General features: G+C 29.2%; 2 protein-coding genes across 2 annotated transcripts; both read left to right on the top strand.

Annotated features, from left to right (window-relative positions):
• Positions 1–4,450: 4,450 nt before the first annotated feature.
• Positions 4,451–6,952, top strand: LOC129318369 (heavy metal-associated isoprenylated plant protein 41-like). Its single transcript, XM_054963092.1, has 4 exons — positions 4,451–4,592; positions 4,695–4,974; positions 6,299–6,536; positions 6,902–6,952. Exons 1-4 carry the CDS (start codon positions 4,451–4,453, stop codon positions 6,950–6,952), a joined length of 711 nt encoding a protein of 236 aa, XP_054819067.1.
• Positions 6,953–16,560: 9,608 nt separating this feature from the next.
• Positions 16,561–19,144, top strand: LOC129318368 (uncharacterized). Its single transcript, XM_054963091.1, has 5 exons — positions 16,561–16,651; positions 17,229–17,306; positions 17,954–18,025; positions 18,127–18,568; positions 18,652–19,144. The coding sequence occupies exons 1-5, from the start codon at positions 16,561–16,563 to the stop codon at positions 19,142–19,144; spliced, it is 1,176 nt and encodes a 391-aa protein (XP_054819066.1).
• Positions 19,145–19,708: the final 564 nt, after the last annotated feature.

Genomic DNA, 19,708 nt, shown 5'->3' with positions numbered 1-19,708 from the left:
TGTACACAACCAAAAGTTTTTCATAGATTATTATGGCCACATATACAATTATTTTGATTTCAAAGAAGTTTAGTATACTACTCAGTTTTATAAAAATTATGAACATTCTTAGTTTATCTAATTCAATTGATAATGCTCAAATGATTTTTTAAAATAATTTTTTCAATGGTTTTATATCTCCAAACTAAAGAAAATATATACTGCCACTAGCAATTGCTAAGAGGTACGGATCTTTTTAAAGAAAAAGTCAATTTTAAGGATACCAAATAATCATTTGATTTCTTTTATGGGTAAAGTGCATTTTTTCTCCAAACATTTATTCAAAGAGTGCTGGATACCCTGTACTAATAAATGAAAAATTTTCTTCCTAAACTATTTTTCAGATGAGTAAAAATATCTCTCCATTAATGATCCGTTAAAGGAGAAAGATTTTTGCTCTTTTAAAAAATAGTTTAAAGGAAAAAATATCTTATTATTAATATAGGATGCTCAAAGCACTCCTTGAAAGAAAGTATAGGAAGATAAATACATATTAACACCAACTTAAATATATAAAAGGAGGGACTACTTTGACTCAACTTAATAGAAAGGGTAGAAACCATGTTAGAACTAAGGTCCCGTTTAGTATGATGGAATAATTTTTAATAAAATTGAAATTGAAATTGAAATATAATTGAGTTATAAAAATATGTTTAGTATGAAAATGGAATCTTAATATAATTTTAATAGGTGCATATATTGAAAATAAAAAAGACCTCCTCTATCCCTTTCAGCATCCCTCTCATTTCTAATCATTGAACACCATGCAAAACCAATCCTCCTCGTTTGTTGAACAAAATCAATTATGGCCATTAAACCCACCACAACCTTCTTTCATTATCACACAAAACTAGCATCAACCATTCAAATAAATTAATTATGCCTCTAATGTTTCACAAAGCCACTTCAAATTTTAATACAAGCCACTTCCAATTTTAATACTTTAACCTACTTGCTGTGCAGGATAAATATCGAAGTAATGGCTAAAAGAGACTGACAATGGAGATTGGAGATAAATCATTGCCTAGCACTTGATCCCACGGCAACCCATGACAAATAAAATAGAAGAAGAAGAAGAAGACAAAAGAGAGGAGTTGCAGAAAAATCAAAACCTGTCACCCATGAAATGCCTTGTTGATGGCATGGAAGAGATGAGGTGATGGTGGGCAACAAAAGTGGAGGCAATAGTTGTAGATCGCACAACAATGGTTGCAAATCAATTGTGGAGTCTGATGACAATGGATCATGAGGTGCTTTCATCCTTTACCTTTGTCACCAACAAAGCGGTGAAATTGGGGAGCCAGTGTAGTTTGATAGCAGTTGATCAAAGAGCTGAAGGGTAAAAGAGAAATAAGGTTGAATTCTAAGGAGTCTAGCTCAATTCCATAGAAGTAAGGGGAGAATCTGATTTTGCCTTTTTTCTTAAAATCAGAATTTTTGAGATACCAAATATCACTCTATCTAAATTCCTATCCCTAATTCTATTTTCATGTTTAGGATTCTAGCCTATCAAACATGACCTTATTATATTTGAAGTTTGAAACTTAAATATAAAAAAATATATTTGCCTATCCTATTTAGTCATTTGTATAATTGAATTCAGCAATGTGATTTTTTTTTTTAATTTCTTATGAACTTAACGTTCCACGTACAAACTCATCATTGGTGCCTACCACTCATCTTTGGTGCCGTACGTTTAATAACTTACAAGGATGACGATGACGACTGCTAGCTTCGACATGCATGACATCGTAGAAAAAGAACACAATTACTTTAATAGAAAAAATATATTTTTTGTTGCTGGTCAATGAAAACAATTAGACTCGGTCTTTCCCAGTCTGGCCGGAGAGAAAATAAAAAACTTATGATTTTATTTTCTGGAAAACATCGTCATTGGTGCCTATAATTTTATTTTTAATTCCTGTAATTTTTTAAATTTTCATAGTTATTGTAATTTAATATTATTAAGGATTTGAGAAATAAACATTACCTAATTTAATTTATTGAAATTATAGGAATTAAAAACACTGAAAAAATTATAAAGACTAAAAGTAAAGTCCAATAAAACTAAAGGGACTAATAATTATATTTTTCTTACATTTATAAACTACATAAGCTTAACGCACCAACTCACCATTCGGCATTGGGTAATGAACAATGAAGATGATTATAATACGACAATGAACTTTGAACAAATTTCCATTCTAATATTTTATGCCATTGCTTTACATTTTAATATATATTATTGAGAATGAAACATTTTTTATTTAATTTAATTTTTTGAATTCTTATGTATCTTTTTATTCAATGCAATTGTGGATCTATGGAGATATATAAAATTTTGTTATATTTTTTTTATTTAGGGCTTGTTTGGTTTTTATTTTCAAAAATAATTTTCATTTTAAATATAAAAATAAAAATAAAAAATCTTATTTCGATAAATATTTTGAATAAAATTATTTCCAAATATGTTATCATTTTTTAAAAAAACAAAAAAATTAAAATATCTTAAAGTTGTTTTCATTTTCTTTTTCTTATTTTCAAAATACATAAAGATAATTATAATAAGATGCCAACATTAATCATCAGTGACCATCATTATTAGCCAATTTTTTAATTTTAAAACTGTTTTCAAATTAATGCAATTAAACATATTTTTTATTTTATTTTTAAAAAATAATTTTAAAACTATATTAAAGAAAAAATTTAAAAATTAAAATTAAAAATAGAAATTAAACATGCCCTTAATTTTCTTACGTGATTTCTATTTTAATTCTAATTCTAAATTTTAAATGTCATTTTTCCTTGTCTCCAACTCGCGGTAGATGTTTTGTCCTCTTTTTTTTTTTTTGGAGGGGGTGAAAGATGGTATTGTTACTTAATCTCAACTTTTGGGCCCTATTAGCCCAACAAAAGCACAAGCCCAATAAACTGGTGTAACATTATTTTATTAAAATATCTTTATTTATCAGCAAAGGTTGGTCCAATTGGTAAAAATTTAACTAATAACTCATAAAGTTATATAATCAAATCGTGCTGCTAATGTGAGGGCTTTATTGATGAAAAATTTATAAATATATTTGTAAGCATTCTTTAAGTCTGAAAACATATCCTGAACCTTGGTTAGCTTTTGGGACATAATTCACTTAACTTTTTTGTAACAAATATATATATATATGTATATATATGTGTCGTTATTTACTAGGGTGATGGGTAAATACTTCACATTTGTTGAAGGATAAAATTGTCAAAAAATTAATTAATGCTTTCTTGAAAACCAAAGTGACAATTTGTTTAAAAAAAGTAAAATCTCCAAAGTGATGATAATTACTAGTATTCGAGAACAGAGTACTATTATATCATCATGAAATTCCTTCCAAGCATTTTTTTTTTTAAATATAGCTGCATCCAAGGTGCAATAGACATGGAATTTAAAATAAAAATAATATTTTGACTATTACTTTTATAAAAAATAAATTTATCATTTTAAAAATCTTTAAAAGAACATAATTGCTTTTTAATTAGAAGGTATTTGTTTTTTGGTTGCCAATTGAATTGGGTGATTGCTTGAACGAGAGAATAATGAATAATATGAATATCCAAATATATTAAAAATCTTTTAATTTCGACCATACCGTTCCAATTAGATAAACAGTACACTCGAGCTTTACAATGTCAATGTCAAATCTTCCTAAACCCTGTGCTTGAGAAGCAGTGGAGGCACAGCGCACCACAATTTTTTAATCTTTACTGGACCTAAATCATGGTAACAACATTGACAAGTTAAAAAAAATAAATTAACTTAATTTAAATACTAAATAAGAAATCAAGTTGTACCTTGTGTATTCCAAGTATATTTATCAAATTAATTATGAAGCGGAAGCGCCACAGTTCCCAAAATACATCCAATTGAACTTACCCAAAAATTAATTAAATAATTATCTAATCGATCGCAGCGCGCTTCCATGTCTCTGTGTGTGTGTGTGTCATTTTCCCTCGTTCTGCAATTACAGTGAGTTTAGTTTTTTAATTTAATAAAACCCAGTGCTTGAGAAGCAGACGAGGCACAACGGACCAAATTAAACTTTTCACCTAGACATCCGTAAATCATAACAATGATATGTTAAAACAAAAACTATAAATAAGTAATCAAAATATGCCTAGTTCCAATAATATTTATCATCAAATTAATCATGAAAAGAAAGCACCACAGTTCCCAAAATGCATCCAATTGAACTTATCCAAAACTCAAATTGCTGAGTATGATGCACTAAATAATTATCCAATCGATCCCGGTGCCCTTTCATGTCTCTGGGCGTGTGTGTATATACATGCATGCATATCATCTTCCTTGACAGTTTGATTCTACAATTACAGTAAGTTTAATTTAATGTTAAGTGTGGAAGCATAAATGGAGGAGAAAACGATAAAGCATTACAGCAGCAAGCATAAGATACTGCTGGTGGGAGAGGGAGATTTCTCATTCTCACTGTGCTTGGCTAAGGCCTTCGGCTCTGCCTCTAACATGGTCGCCACATCTCTCGACTCTAAAGGTGTATTATATATATTCCTCTCATTAGTATTGTATTTTTAGATTCTTGAATAGTATTGAAATACTTATAAACCAGACAATTGTTGTGGATTATTTGTATCAGGTGAGTTGATCATGAACTACTATTCAAGAGCCCTTGACAACTTGCTTGAGCTGAAGAAGCTGGGCTGCACCATTCTACACAATGGGGATGCACACACAATGAACAAACATCCTTCTCCAGCAGACCAGCTTTTTGATCGAATCGTCTTCAACTTTCCCCACGCCGTGGAAGTTGGATTGTGTTTGGCTAAGGAAGTGCCATTCTATAGATGCGATTATCAAGGTTACTCTAATAAGAAAGGTTCTGGAAGTAACTGCAATGATACCTTCCCTGTTGGACGGTGCAGCACTTTCATTTTCATCAAACACCACCCTTCTAGCTGCCTCCTCCAGGTTATTAACAAGAACCTGATCATAATTTGAAATTTGAAAAGCTAATTACTATTTAATGTTTTCTTTTTGTTACAGGAGAAGACTGAGAATTATTGTCTGCAGACCCAGGATCTAGTCTCATCATGAATGTCCTAAGGTCTGATTACTGCAGAAAGTTTGTGTGCATGGCCCGTTAACTAGTTATAATTGTTAATGAATAAAGAATGTATTTTCCGGTTTTCATTGTTGGCCTCAACATTAGTTCAATTGACGTCTCAATGGAAGCAAGCGTTCAGAGGGATTACAACATTAATACTACGGTGAATAATTGAGCGTGGTTATTCTTGTGTTAATTTTTAGAATATATCAGTTTAAATTTTACTTATCATATTAAATGGAAAAAAAAAGTCCGTTATATTAATGTCAAAAAAAATGAATCACAAAAATTACCGTATAGTCACATGCAAAAAAGGTATATAGAATGATTTCCATGTTGCTTTTGCCTGTTAATCATCTCGTGCATCATAATTTGTACGTTAGCATTGCTCTCGCTAGCGCACATTTACACTCAGGCATATATATTACACAGGTGAAAAAGTTGTTGAAACCATCGATGAAATGGATGAGTGATAATTAATAATCAAGTTTAGGGTCAACGTCGATCTTAATTTTTTCACTGTGGAAATTCTCATGTTCATGTGACCACAAACACATTATCTAAAGTCTTACATTACGATCTTTCATGTTTTGTAAATCTATCTTGATGCACCATATACAGTTGATTTTCTAAAGTTAACACTCCATTTATGGGTGGATGAGCTTTACAGCCATGTCCATGTGCCAATGATTCTATTCTCTTAGAAAAGCTATTTGATTGAATCGTCGTCAAGTAAATATATACATCATCAGGCTGCTGGTTTCAATAATCAAATGGAGTTCACTTTCAGTCATTTTATTTCATTGAACTTTAAATAAATGAAAATACCTTTTGAATTTCCAGAATAATCATCATTAGATTGTAGTAATAGAGTGGAAATTAAACTAGAGATCCACAATATAGTTCCCAAAATAGTACATGCATATGAAATTAGACTTACAATATTTAGAAATTAGGGAGGATCTTGATTATATAAGCGAATACGTCTTAATAGGTTAACCTTAGCTTCTTTGCATGAGTTTCAACATTTGTTTGCTTATTAGCATCATCAAATTAATTGAGCATTCCGGCATTGACGAGAAAAGGAAGCAACGCAAATGACATAAAAGTTACCTATTTCAGCTGTTCTTTAGCAGGAATTATGTCAGGAAAATTTGCTTACCTCTGCTTCTTTGCATCATCGAGAGATGCTTCATCAAGAGTTTCAACATTTGTCTGCTTATTTGCATCATCAAATTGATTGAGCACTCTAACATTGACCAGAAAAGGATAAGGAGGAGGCTGGTGTCGTGGATGAGGGTGAGGGTAAGCTTGGATGATCGGAGAACAAGAAAAGAAGCAACCAGCGGGACATCCAGAAATCTTGCCGGTGAGGTGGTCGGACGACAAAAATTCTCTTCTCGTAGGGATAGAGGCAGGGATTTTCTTTGAAAGCTCCCATCACCAGAGAGTATGCTGGAGTGTACGAAGGGGGATAGTTGGAAATGAGGCACCAAGCCACTAACGCTTTTCTGTTTCTTTCTCTCTTTTGATAACCGAGGAGAACTTTCTACTGTGAGTGATAAGATTTAGACCATTCAGATTTTTATTTGAAAATTTAGATTGTCCATTTTTAAAGTATTATTTTATTTTATATTTTTATTAAATAAAATAAAATAAAAATGTACTTCTTAATTGCTGAAAGGCTAATTAATTGCGGAAAAGCTAATTAACATTTAATGTTTTTCTTTTTGTTGCAGGAGAAGACTGAGAATTACGGTCTACAGATCCAGGATCTAGTCTCAGCATGAATGTCCTATGGTCTGATTATTGCAGAAAGTTTACTTGCACGGCCAATCGTTATGAAGATTTACATCTGTGGTCATGTACAAGACGGTTAACTAGTTATAACAGTTAATAAATAAAGAATGTATTTTCCATTTTTCGTTGCTGGCCTCAACAGTAGTTCAATTGCTATCTCAATGGAAGCAAAGCGACATATATGACAACATTAATAGAACAAATCTACGGTGAATAATTGAGCGTGGTTATTCTTGATTTCTTGTGCTAATTTGTAAAATATATCAGTTTAAATTTTATACTTATCATATCAAGTGAAAAAAAAAACTCCATTATATTAATGTCAAAAAAATGAAACACAAAAACATTACCGTATATAGTTGCATACAAAAAGATATTCTCTCTGTTCAAAATGTAAAGTATTTTTATCTGAATTTTACCTTTCAATAAAGTAATTACTTATATTTAAATTAACTTTATCTTTTTATATGTACCTCTACTTAGTAAGATATTTTATCCTAAAATAAATATAAAGTAATTCATTCAATAGGTATTTTTAAAAAAATAAAAAAATAATAATTACATCCCTAACCTAAAAAATTTAAAAATATTTTAAATTTTTTAATATTTAACTCTTTAAAAAATGACTTATATTTTTTTTACAGAGGGAGTATATAAGAATGATTTCCATGGTGCTTTTGCCTGTTAATCATCTCGTGCATCATAATTTGTACGTTAGCATTGTCCTAGCGCACATTTACACGCGCGCGCGTGTTACACTGGTGAAAAAGTTGTTGAAACCATCGACGAAATGGGTGGGTGATTATAATCAAGTATAGGGTGAACGTTGATCTTAATTCTTTTTTCCCCGCCGTGGAAATTGTCAGTTTCATTTGAACACAAACACATTATGTTAAGTCTTTATGTTATGATCTCTCATGTTTTGTAAATCTACCTTAATGGCGCCACATACGGTTGATTTTGTGAAGTTGACACTCCATTTTGTCAGAGTCACAAAATGAATGCAAGAAAGTAATGGATTCAAAAGTAGTCGAGTCTTATTATTGGTTACAGCTCTTCTGCATAACGGAAAACGCAGCATAACAGAAAAGGAAAAGCATGATAACAGAAATATGCTCAGAAGGAGAGAGAGTGTCAGACGAAGATTTCTCAAATCAGTAACATAACGTCTCCATCCTCCAGCCATTGCCTTTTAAGCTTCTTCAAGTGCCAAGTCGCGAATCTTCCTTGTGGATCGTCTTCTACGTGTGGTCCTCCTTGGCCCAACTATCGTGCTGGCTGCGGGCACTGGGCCTCTAGAATTGGAGCCCAATAGATCATTGTGCATTTCTGTGGACTGAACACTAACGTTGCCCGCCTCTTTAGAATTGACCTTGTGCTTGAGGTCAAAATGAGAAATTATTATGGTAATTTTATTTTGAGGTTAAGTGTATGCTAATTATATATTTAAGTATAAGGGATATTATACATATAATGACCTATACGTAATTTTTTATTTTTTTATTATAACAAAACATAAAGTAATATGGGAGAATTTTATTAAATTTTTACATAAAAAAATTAATTATTATCAGGTTTATTGACAATTGATTGTGTTGTTAATATAGTTTAGTTCAATTATTAATTTATTTTATAATAATTAATTTTTTTGTGTGAGATATGGTAGTAATTCTCCCAAATAATATTCTCTTTTTACAAAATATCTACAAAATATTTTTTCATACACCGTATGCGTAACATATGTTCTGCAAATGCACCGTGCTACCGTCCGAGTCGACTTACATATCTTGTCCAAATACAAAATATTAATAATAAATAAATGCTTACTCTGGCGTCGCAAATCTAGTTCATGCGATCACTACGTCTTTAATTAAAATTGATTGCGACACAATCGCACTTGATGAGGACAAAATTGATTTATTTTTTTGAAAGGAAAAACATATTTTTTAATTTCTATACTTTACTTATATTTTACTTTTAGTTCTTGTATTTTTTTACAATATGTTAAGTCTATATATTTTTATTTTTTATTATTTTAGATCCTTACACTTTATTTATAAAAAAACTTAAAGTAATAAAAATTAAAAGTGTAGGAACTTAAAACATAAAAAAAAATATAAAAACTAAAAATTTATATTTATTTTTTTTAAAAAAATTAATTTTGTTTTTATAATAAAAAATACGATAGCAAAAACATAAAACTCTTCTTTTAATTTTCGTATTTTGGTAATTATTCCACAAAAGAAATCTGACAGCACACAGAACAGTTGTTTCTCTTTTTAAAAAAAAAATAAAAGTTTTTGTTGTCAAGTAAAAGAGAAATGATTGAGACCAACCGTTGGCTGAGAAATAAGAGTCAGCCTCATAGGGTTTTTTTTTTTTTTTAATCGTGTAATTGCTTTTAACTTTCCCGTACATATTATATAGTATATAGTTTTATTTAATGAAATTTCTTTCCACTAAAAAAAAAAAGAAATAAAGTCAGCCCAATCAACATATTAGCTCTAATAGATATAGTAAACATACAATTTAAATTAAAATTAATAATTTAAGTCAAACTTGCTGAGGATCCAACCCAATCCAATCAAAAAAAGTTAGAGGCATGTCCAAAAATATTATTATTTAACACCTATTCAAATAAGCCCAAATACCAAATAAAAAATAATATTTTAAAAAAATATATATAATATAATAAATATTAATTAAATCTTTATGTTTTATGTCATTCTATAATAAAATGCCATATATTTGATTGCATTATTATAGTTATTTTTTTAAAAAAATTTAAAATATTTATATCTTCATTTTTTATTATTTTTAATTTATAAAATATCTCAAAATAATATTAAAAATATATTTTAATATTAATTTTTATATTTTAAGACCCAATTATTGTTTTAAAATTTTTTTTTGAGTTTTATACATCATTTGAGTATCCAAAAAAATATATTTTATATTTTTTATAAAACAAGATAATTAATTTTAAAGTAAAAATTAAATTTAAAATGTTTTTAAAAATAAAATTCAGGCATATATAAATTCTCAGTTCTATTACTAGATAAACATAATAAATAGAATAATATTTATAGATAATTATTTGATTCTCATCCATGCCAAACTTGATTAAAAATTAAAAATAAATTAGAGTAAATACTCCTTACATATAGGGGTTAAACAATACAACAAGTTAAAGAAGAACAATTATAAAAAATAGTATTTTACTTATAATTAAATAATATTATTTTATGTAATATAATAATAGTTATTTTATGTAATATAATGATAGAAATAAAAAATTAGGTCATATCAGAAAACATTAGGTCTCTGCATCCTAAGAAAGGGTTATCGTCGATGATAATATCAAAATTATTTCTAGATGCCTAATAAATAAGGAGAACCAGTCAGATTTTTAAAATGTTAGTTTTTATTATTGGATACTTTAAAAAAATATTGATTCTTGTCATAAATTATTTGATGCGGTATTAATTAATTTTTTTTTCATATTACCTCTCTTTAAAGTCATTAACTACAAGAAATAATATGAAATAATTAGAAAAATTTTCAATCAAAAAATTTGGAAAAAAAATATTTCACTTTGAGACAAAATTTAATGATTTTTATCATGTTTAATGGTTTTAATGAGATAGCTAGAGTTTCCTTGTAATATGAATTAAAAATAATCATTTTCAATTTTTAGAATACTATTGAAATGCATAGAATAGATTGAACAAAAATAAAACAAAAAATACTCCATTTAATTCTTATTATAAGATACTTGGCCTTCAACTATTTTACTAAAATGAGGATGAAGAGAAATATATAATGAGCTATGAAATTAAATTTATAGAGTAATGAAGATAAAATTAACAAATAATGATAAATAACCTTGCACGTACATTATATTAAAAACTAAAAATTCCTTAATCTAGAAAGTGCCTGGACTAGGGGGAATGGCTATTAACTCAAGTGAGAATAAGAAGATAAACCCTCTTTGTCTTAACGGTTATAAGAAACAGTAAATATAACCCCTAACATGTCACAGTACTTTTTACATAAGCCTATCCTCTCTGCCACCTTCTCGTCTTGGCCTTTCCCGCACTACACCCTATCGCTAATGATGTTGGTAATCACACCATAGCCTAGCACTCTACGTGCAGACGTGTCAACAGCAGAATGCATCCACCTGTTGATGATCACGTCGTGGCATGATAGCTTATGTGCATTGGAAATCCCCTTTCATTTATGTCTCTCTATGTCAATTAATCTTCATGATTCTTCTTATGTGAATTTTAAAATATGCAATTTCCCATGACATTTTCCAATAACATTTTCCCATTTTCCCATTACAGTATATCTCATAATTTTTCTGGCCCCTTATGAGATTTTCAACATTTATATTTACATCAACGAAAATTCCCTTTCATTTATGTTTTTGTGTATCAATTAATCTTTGTAATTCTTCCCATCTAATTTTTTCTGTATGCAATTTCCCATGACAATTTTCCATTTCCCATTACAGCATATCTCATAATTTTCTTGGTACCTTACCAGATTACATCAATTTCAATTACTTCCTTCCAATGCATTTTCATTTCCAATACCAATTTTTTCTTAAAATATTAATAAAAAAGAAATAAGAAAGTTCACGAATTATCTGACTCTTGACTTCCTATAATTCCTACAATTCTATCCTAATATAAAAGTAACCTATTCACATGTTGGAAGTATGTGTTTTGGTAAAAAATATTTTTTGATCTGTATTCTACCTTTCTTGGCTATATCTGTCTTAATGGCATCTGATATGACATTTGATGAATATGACTTGGTAGAAAATATCAACGACTCTTAAGAAACTTGGTGCATTGCAGTGAGGGTACTTAGGAAGTGGCCTTTATTCCAAAGAAAACCTCCACACAGCACTTGGAACATGTCCTTCATATTGATTGATGAGAAGGTATTCTGTATTACTTTTCCTTTTGTTGGTGCATAGTTACTTGAGTAATCAACAATACAGACACTCATGTTCCATAGTGATATTTATTGTATTATTTTCCTGATCTGTATAGGGAAGCTAGATTCAAGCTTTATTACAATCCAAATATCTTCTTAAACAATTTGAAAGTGAACTTGCTGAAGGAAGTGTTTACTTCATTGAGAATTTTAGGGTTGTTCCAAATACAAAAAACAAGGCTGTCACTCATCCTTGGAAGATTAACTTTCATGCAAACACATTTGTCCAAAAGCATCAGGCTAACATTCCTACCTATGGCTTCAACTTTATCCCTATTCATGAGATTATTAGTAAAGCTGACACTAAAAAATCCAAAACAAATATTGATCATTTAGTTGGTATTTCCCACTTTAATCATGTTCTACATTTGATGAATGTTGATATGGTACTATTATTGACTTTCATAATTTTCAATCACATTTTTTGTTACTGTTTCAGATGTTATTGGTTTTTTACAAGGATTTGGACACATTCAAGAACATAAGTTTGGACTAGAACAGAAGTCTAGGATTTTATTCACAATTGCTGATGAATAGTAATTTTTAGTACTTTTATTATATAATTTTAGAATTTCATTCACAATTATATTAATAATTTTAATAGTCATATTATCATCTGTATCACATCAAAGGTTCTTTTTTTTTAACTACTAATTCCCCAGGGAGAGGTCTATCAATGTTACATTATTTGGTGATTGTGCATATAAAGCTTATGAAGCAAGAACATCTGCTATTGAATCTCTAATAGTTGTTGTTATTCAACTTTATGCTGTTGGTTTCTATAAAGGTGAACTTAATTATGGCTTTTCAAAATTTGCCACCGAATTTATCTATACATTGCAAAGTAACTAGATTTATTGTTTTTTTCATTTATTCAGCTCAACTTCAACTCAGTAATAGTGGTCATGCTACTCGTGTCCTTTTCAATCCTCCTATTATGGAGGTTGATAAACTCTTGAAAATGTAGTCCCTCAACTGCTTTAATTCTATTAAACATCTTTTTTCACTTCATGCAATTATGATATTCTCTTTAATTTTTATTAGTGTTAGTAATTCTAAGGAACTTTCACAAGCCTTCTCCAATGTTTCTACTAAGAAAGTTGATTATTTCAGTCCTAATTATCTCCTTACCTTTCTAATAAGGATTCCTATATGCAACTTAGGCTTACTTGAAAAGGTTGTTGTTTTATTGTAATATCTTTTACACTGTCATGTATTTTTTATATTCAACTTTGAAACTTAATTCAATATCATCTAATTCTTTATTTCTCTGCTATAATGGGAAAAAAAGCAAAGCGAAGTTGTTATAAAGTGCAAAATTTTAAAGATGGAGACTGTAGATAGATGGTATTATGATGGTTGTCGTCCTTGTGATGTAAAACCAAGAAAAGATGAGAATGACCAATCTTTCTGTTGCACCTGTAAATTAAAGAACCCAATTTTAGAACCAAAGTAAGAAGAAGTGAACAGACTGACATATACCATTATTCCTTCATTTTGAAGTTTATTTGTGTACAAACTAATTAGATGACTGGTGCTTCTTCACATTTGTTAGGTTTAAAGTTCATTACACTGTAAGTGACTTCTCTGGACATTGCTCAGTAGAATTTTTCAATCGTCTTGCTGTGGAGCATTTTGAAAAAACTGCTTCTGATCTCCTTACTATGCAAAAAAAGGTTAGAACATAGAAGTATATGTGTTTACTTGTAATTGATAAAATTTTTATCCCAAACATTATAATGGAGTAGAATTATTAGACCTCCTTTATTTCCAACAAATTTGTTAGTTGTAGGTGATGCTGGAGATATGATATTGTGTCTTAAAATTGGAAATGTTGAAGGAATCATAGTTTTGTCTTATGTGTAGACCATCTTAATCTTTATGCAATAATAAAAAATGAATTTTAATATTACAGGAAAGACCATCTTCATTTCCAAGAATTCTCAACAAGTTAGTTGGCAAGGAAATGGTATTAATGCTTAAGGTCACTGATTACAATATTCGAAACCATTTTACTGGTATTAGTATCTCCCAACAGTCTGTAGATGAAGAAATTGTTAATAGTTTTACATATACACAAACTCAGGTACATTTCTATCAGTTTTAAGATTATATTTTATGAATATTACTTTCATCAAATTAATTACTGATTACTCTATTATGTGATATCCATGTATTAAAAAGTTGGTTAATCTAAGTGAAGATGACCAAATTCAGGTTAGTCAATTTGTTACATTTGTTCTCATTCTAAATTTTTATGAGTTCAATTGTAATCTCTCAAGGATCTTATGATTTCTTTTCATTAAATTACAGCTTACTCCTTCTCCATATCCTATATCTAATGGCATCATCTTTACTCCTTCTGAGTCATCTAGATCGAAGAAACTTCTTTAGCATTCTAAGCTGGATAATGAAGAAGAGTTTTCAACTCCTGAGATAGCCAATCCTTTTGACACCAAAATGCAAAAAAAAGGTTGAACATCGTGCATATGTCCTCAGAAGAAGTTGGTGTAAGGATTGGTGCCATATCCACACCCAATTTTAGCTCCACTAAAAATCCTCATTTATCAAGAAAGAAAAGTGACTTATTCTGTAGTTTGATAGGATTTATCTCCTGTCATCATTTTGTTTTATTTTGATGTCCTTAATTTCATTTAGTTTGTCATTTCAGTTATGTTGTTCTCACTTAAGACTTTATTCCTTTGTTAGAACCATCAATTTGCTTGGTCTTTTCAATTATGTGCTTTCAGTTTAGTCTTTGTTCCTTTGACAGAACCATATGTGTGTTCAACAGATACACCTTGTCCATCTTTCAACCTCCTTTGCCATATTTTGAATGTTATATGTTGCCGTTATTACTTAAATGCTCTTTCAGTTGAAGTTTTAAATTCCATAACATACACTCATTACAAAAATCATACAATTGGAATGTTCCATGAGATGAGATGTTTGACAGATTACCCAACACCAAATAAGAAACAAAAATCATTCCATTTAACAATTTGCATTATTTTAAACATTAATTTGCTTACATAGAATTAAACATGCAAGATAATCACACGTTAATATAAAAAGATTATTCATTTTAAGGACAAGACTTTTAAAGTCCATACTTTTTAAATTATTATGTTTCTTATTAATAAAATTAATTAATAAAAGTAAGTCATAGAGCATGGATTACAACTCCTGGTACAACAATGAAAAAAAAAATCATTCATATATCAGATTTTGTATAAAGGATTTCTTTACATTCACTTTTTTAATTCCTTAAACTTTAATTCCTTGCTAATATCCAGGATTCGTAATTTAATTTATTTTAAAGGATTTCTGTACATTCATTTTTTAATTCCTTGATTATTTATATTTGTAATTTGTAATTTAAACAAAAACATTCATATATCAGATTTTGTATAAAGGATTTCTTTACATTGATTTTTTAAATTCCTTTAACTTTAATTCCTTACTAATATCCAAGATTCATAATTTAATTCATTTTAAAGGATTTCTTTACATTCATTTTTTAATTTTTTTAATTCCTTGATTGTTTATATTTGTAATTTGTAATTTAATTTTTTTACATTAGTTTTTAAACGATAACCAATTCCCTATGCTGTTTGTTGTAGTGGTTAATTAATACTATCACAGTTAATCATGATAGTTGTTAAGATGCTTTAAGGTATAATTAGAAAATAGGTTAGATAATTCGAAAACTAATGCTACATTCTTTTTCAATAAAATGTTGTGATTTATATTATATATTATTTTCAATACCTCTCACATTCCCTAGATCATTTATCTAATGCAGCAAGTCCATTTAGTGTATTGAAATTATATTATCTCTTAATATCTCACATGTATTAGGTATATGTTTTTAATGTCTTACATTAATGATATTAGAAAAAGCGTGCTCTTTGGTAATCTGATTTAAAGTCAACCAATTATTTAAAAAATTTAATGATTAAATATATAGAATTAAAGGGAAAATAGAACAAATCCTTGCACAAACCAGCTTTCTGTTAAGTGAATAGTTTGTTTATTACATTCCATACATCTGGATGATGAACAAAAGCCATAAACAACTCTCTTTGTGGCATTCATCTGTTCTATCATTCAAACAATCTTCTCTTGATCAAATCTCATATTCTTCCTTCTTCTCACAATGAGTAGCAAACAAGAATGGAACAATTCAGGTGGTTTTTATCCCTTTCTCTTTTGTCTCCTCTGTTTCCTTATATACTTTCATTCAGATTTATGCTTCACTTTGAAACTTATAATTTAGTATTATATTTAGTCTACTATCATAATATCATGATGATTATTTTTTATCTCTTCCTTGACTGAATGAATTTTATCATTTTATTTGATATGAAAGTCTGTAAATCCTTCCAAGAGAGCAGTTAGGTTGTCATCAGCATGTGTTGATATGAATGATGTGCACAAACCTTCTCACAGTAAAATTTTAAGTTTTCAACTATAGTTCATTCAGATAGTAATATATGATATCTTTAAACTACAAGATGTATTAATTACATCCAATATTCTTCAATTTTTGCCTTAAGTTGATAAAAGTGATGAGAATGAATCAAATATGGAGTCAATCCTTCAAAAGAGGAAAGCAGGGGTTATTTCAAAAACTATTAAAGCAAATGTTAGTCATCAGAATATTGCTACTGACAATGGTAACATATCTATTTGAGAAATAGATGTTATACTTATTTTTCAAGCCTTATGATTGTATTATTTTTTATTCATGTCATGGTTTATGCCTTCTTCAAGACCTCTCACTATAAGGAAGGGTTATGCAGAAAATCAATTTACAAGTCCCTTTGTCTCAACACTGACATTCCAGACACCTTATGCAGCTTCTACTCAAGAAATGACAAAATATTTGATTAGAACTCCATTTAAAGAGATACCAAATGGTGATAATATTTTTCTTATAAATTACTTGATAACTTCTCAATAACATAAAGATTAAATCCACTAGATGTTAAGTTTAAATTTTAATTACATAAAATTAAATATTTTTGTATTCAGCTACTGCACAACTAATGAAAGTTAAAGGTAGAAACTCAGTCATTCAAATGAGGAAAGCAGTTAGGTTGATGAAATCTTTAGATTAAAGAATTATTTATAAGCAACTTAATGATGCTGACGAAGGTAAAACATCCTCAACTAATATTAGTATTGTCCTTAATTCCATAGCCTAAATATTTTTTTATTCTAAGTTCTTAACAAGATTTCTTTGTCTTTTAGATTCTCAGTCTACTAAGAACCAATATGCAGAAGTTCTAAATGTCATAAGATCAGATCCATTTGTTAATCAACTTGCAAGTTCGATCAGCTTAACAATATCATTCCATAGTCCTACTGTCCCTTTCCACTTTCTGTCACCAATAATGAGTAGAATACCATTAAAAGTGATACATAATGGTTAATATTCTGTCCATATATCTATTTTATATGGAATGATATTTTTACAAATCATGAAATTAATATCAATATCAATATTAATCATATATCTTGTATTTGTCTTTGTCCACATAGAATCTGATTGCAATACAAGTAAGAGCAAATCAAATTTCCAACATTCAGTAGGGTCTTCCTTCAAATTAAAACACATTAATCCTAATACTTTCCATTATCCAATTACTTCATATCCACATAAAGAGAATTCAAATCCTATTGTTCAGAACCGTGTCATCAGTAAAAATACTATCATTAATCAAAATCTGCAATCCACGTATAACTCCAGAGCACATATTCCATGCCCAGTTAGAGCTATTTCAACTAATCTTAATGAAAGTTTAAATATTGCCTACTTACTAGGTTTGGATTTCGTTTATTTCTTTTCTTTTACATACTTTAATATCCAAGAAAATGATATTTATCCTTGATAAATATAATAATGGATGTTAAACAATGCTATAATATTTTTAGTATTCTTATCAATTCCATTTTGATAGTGAATTCTTTTGCAGTTACTGAAGACATTACTGTTGTTGAAGAATTGTATGAACAAAATCCTGACCCTCGCACAAATCAGATTTCAAGCAATTATATATTCAATTTTTACCCATTTTAGATTGTCATAATTATGTAGGGTATTTTAAGATGATTTCTATCTCACTAATCCAAATTCCACTTGTGTTAGTATACTTGGATGACGGAGATGCTATATATCAATATGAACATTGCAAAGCAAAAATATGGTTTCCTGAGCGACTAAAGCGTGCATCAACTAAATCCAATTCTATCTTTTCAATGTGCTACTGTCATGGTAAAGTTCAAGTTCAAAACTTTAAAGACACACCAATAGAGCTACAGAAGCTTTGGTTTAACAAAGATTTTCCATATTTCAAATCCTTTCATAAGAATATCAGATCATATAACAATATGTTTTGTTTCACTTCAATGAGGGGTCAGATTAATCATGATTTAAACAATGGTGGAGGACCTTACACTTTTGTTCTTACTGGCCAAAATTACCATCGTCTAGGAAGTCTTGTACCCTTACTTGGTGCTTCTCCAGTTTATTCACAGCTGTATATCTATGATACAGATAATGAAATTACAAATAGAATTAATACTGTGAGGTATTATGCTATACAATTATTTCTTACTCATTAATCTCTTTAACTTACAAACTCTTCTTAATTAAATGCATTGTTTCCTGCAGTAAAAATTCAAGACAGGATAAACTCGATCCATTCATAGTTTCTTACATCAAACAAATTTTAGATTCAAAAAATGCTTTGGTTAAGAAGTACAGAATGGCAAGAGATGTATTGAAAGATTTTCTGGAAGCTGAAGTTAAAATAGCATTAATAAGACAAGACAATATACAAGCAAGGAATTACTCATTGCCAGTTACTTCAAAAGTTGCAGCTCTTGTAGTTGGAGACTTTGATGAGAACAACAAGAAACATGATATAATAGTTGAAAAATATGGGCAATTGAAAAGAATAGATGAGATTCATAAGTCCTATCTCCCTTTATTGTTTCCTTTTGGAGATAATGGCTATAGTCCTCACATTCAACGTAGTGAAGAAAACGTAGCAAACACTTTAAAGAAAAAGACTCTCTCAATAAGAGAGTATTTGTGCTATAGACTGATGGACAGAGACAATGAAATTTCACTGCTACTTCATGGTGGGAAGCTCTTACAATAGTTTATAGTTGATGGATATGCTATGATGGAGAGTCAACGTTTAGATTTTATTCGTATGCATCAACATGAACTAAGGGTTGACTTGTATCAAGGTCTTTTAGATGCACTAATTAGAGGGGAAATTGCAGCTGCTGCAACTGGTAAAAGAATTATTCTTCCCTCCTCTTTTACAGGAGGAGCTAGATACATGATAAACAACTATCATGATGCAATGGCAATATGTAGATGGGTTGGATATCTAGATATTTTCATCACATTTACTTGTAATCTAGTATGGCCAGAAATTAAAAGATATTGTGAGAAGGAGAATTTATCGCCAAGTGATCGTCCAGATTTGTTGAGCAGAATCTTCCAATTCAAATTGAACAAACTAATAAAGGTTATTAAGGACAAAAAGATTTTTGGTTCTATCAAAGCAAGTAGTTTAACTATCTTAAGTTATTAGGAAACTTAATGTTTTGTCTCATTATTTTTTTTACTATGGTAATCATTTGATTCTAATTTCATCCTCATTTATTTCTAAATGATATAAAAGTTTATACAATTGAGTTTTAAAAGTATAGAC

This window comes from Prosopis cineraria, unplaced genomic scaffold (genome assembly GCF_029017545.1).
Source record: "Prosopis cineraria cultivar Desert tree isolate PC_DT_omini unplaced genomic scaffold, ASM2901754v1 PC8, whole genome shotgun sequence".
NCBI classification, from domain to species: domain Eukaryota; kingdom Viridiplantae; phylum Streptophyta; class Magnoliopsida; order Fabales; family Fabaceae; genus Prosopis; species Prosopis cineraria.
This window is presented reverse-complemented; position numbering and strand designations above follow the sequence as displayed.

What these genes read in the sequence shown, in the direction of transcription:
- LOC129318369 (XM_054963092.1), top strand. Translation starts at nt 4,451, where the DNA reads ATGGAGGAGAAAACGATAAAGCATTACAGCAGCAAGCATAAGATACTG. An exon ending in CACATCTCTCGACTCTAAAG is followed by an intron (nt 4,593 to 4,694) that starts GTGTATTATATA and finishes TATTTGTATCAG; the next exon opens with GTGAGTTGATCATGAACTAC. An exon ending in GATACCTTCCCTGTTGGACG is followed by an intron (nt 4,975 to 6,298) that starts GTGCAGCACTTT and finishes GTTCTTTAGCAG; the next exon opens with GAATTATGTCAGGAAAATTT.
- LOC129318368 (XM_054963091.1), top strand. Translation starts at nt 16,561, where the DNA reads ATGGAGTCAATCCTTCAAAAGAGGAAAGCAGGGGTTATTTCAAAAACT. An exon ending in GAATATTGCTACTGACAATG is followed by an intron (nt 16,652 to 17,228) that starts GTAACATATCTA and finishes TTTGTCTTTTAG; the next exon opens with ATTCTCAGTCTACTAAGAAC. An exon ending in TCGCACAAATCAGATTTCAA is followed by an intron (nt 18,026 to 18,126) that starts GCAATTATATAT and finishes CACTTGTGTTAG; the next exon opens with TATACTTGGATGACGGAGAT.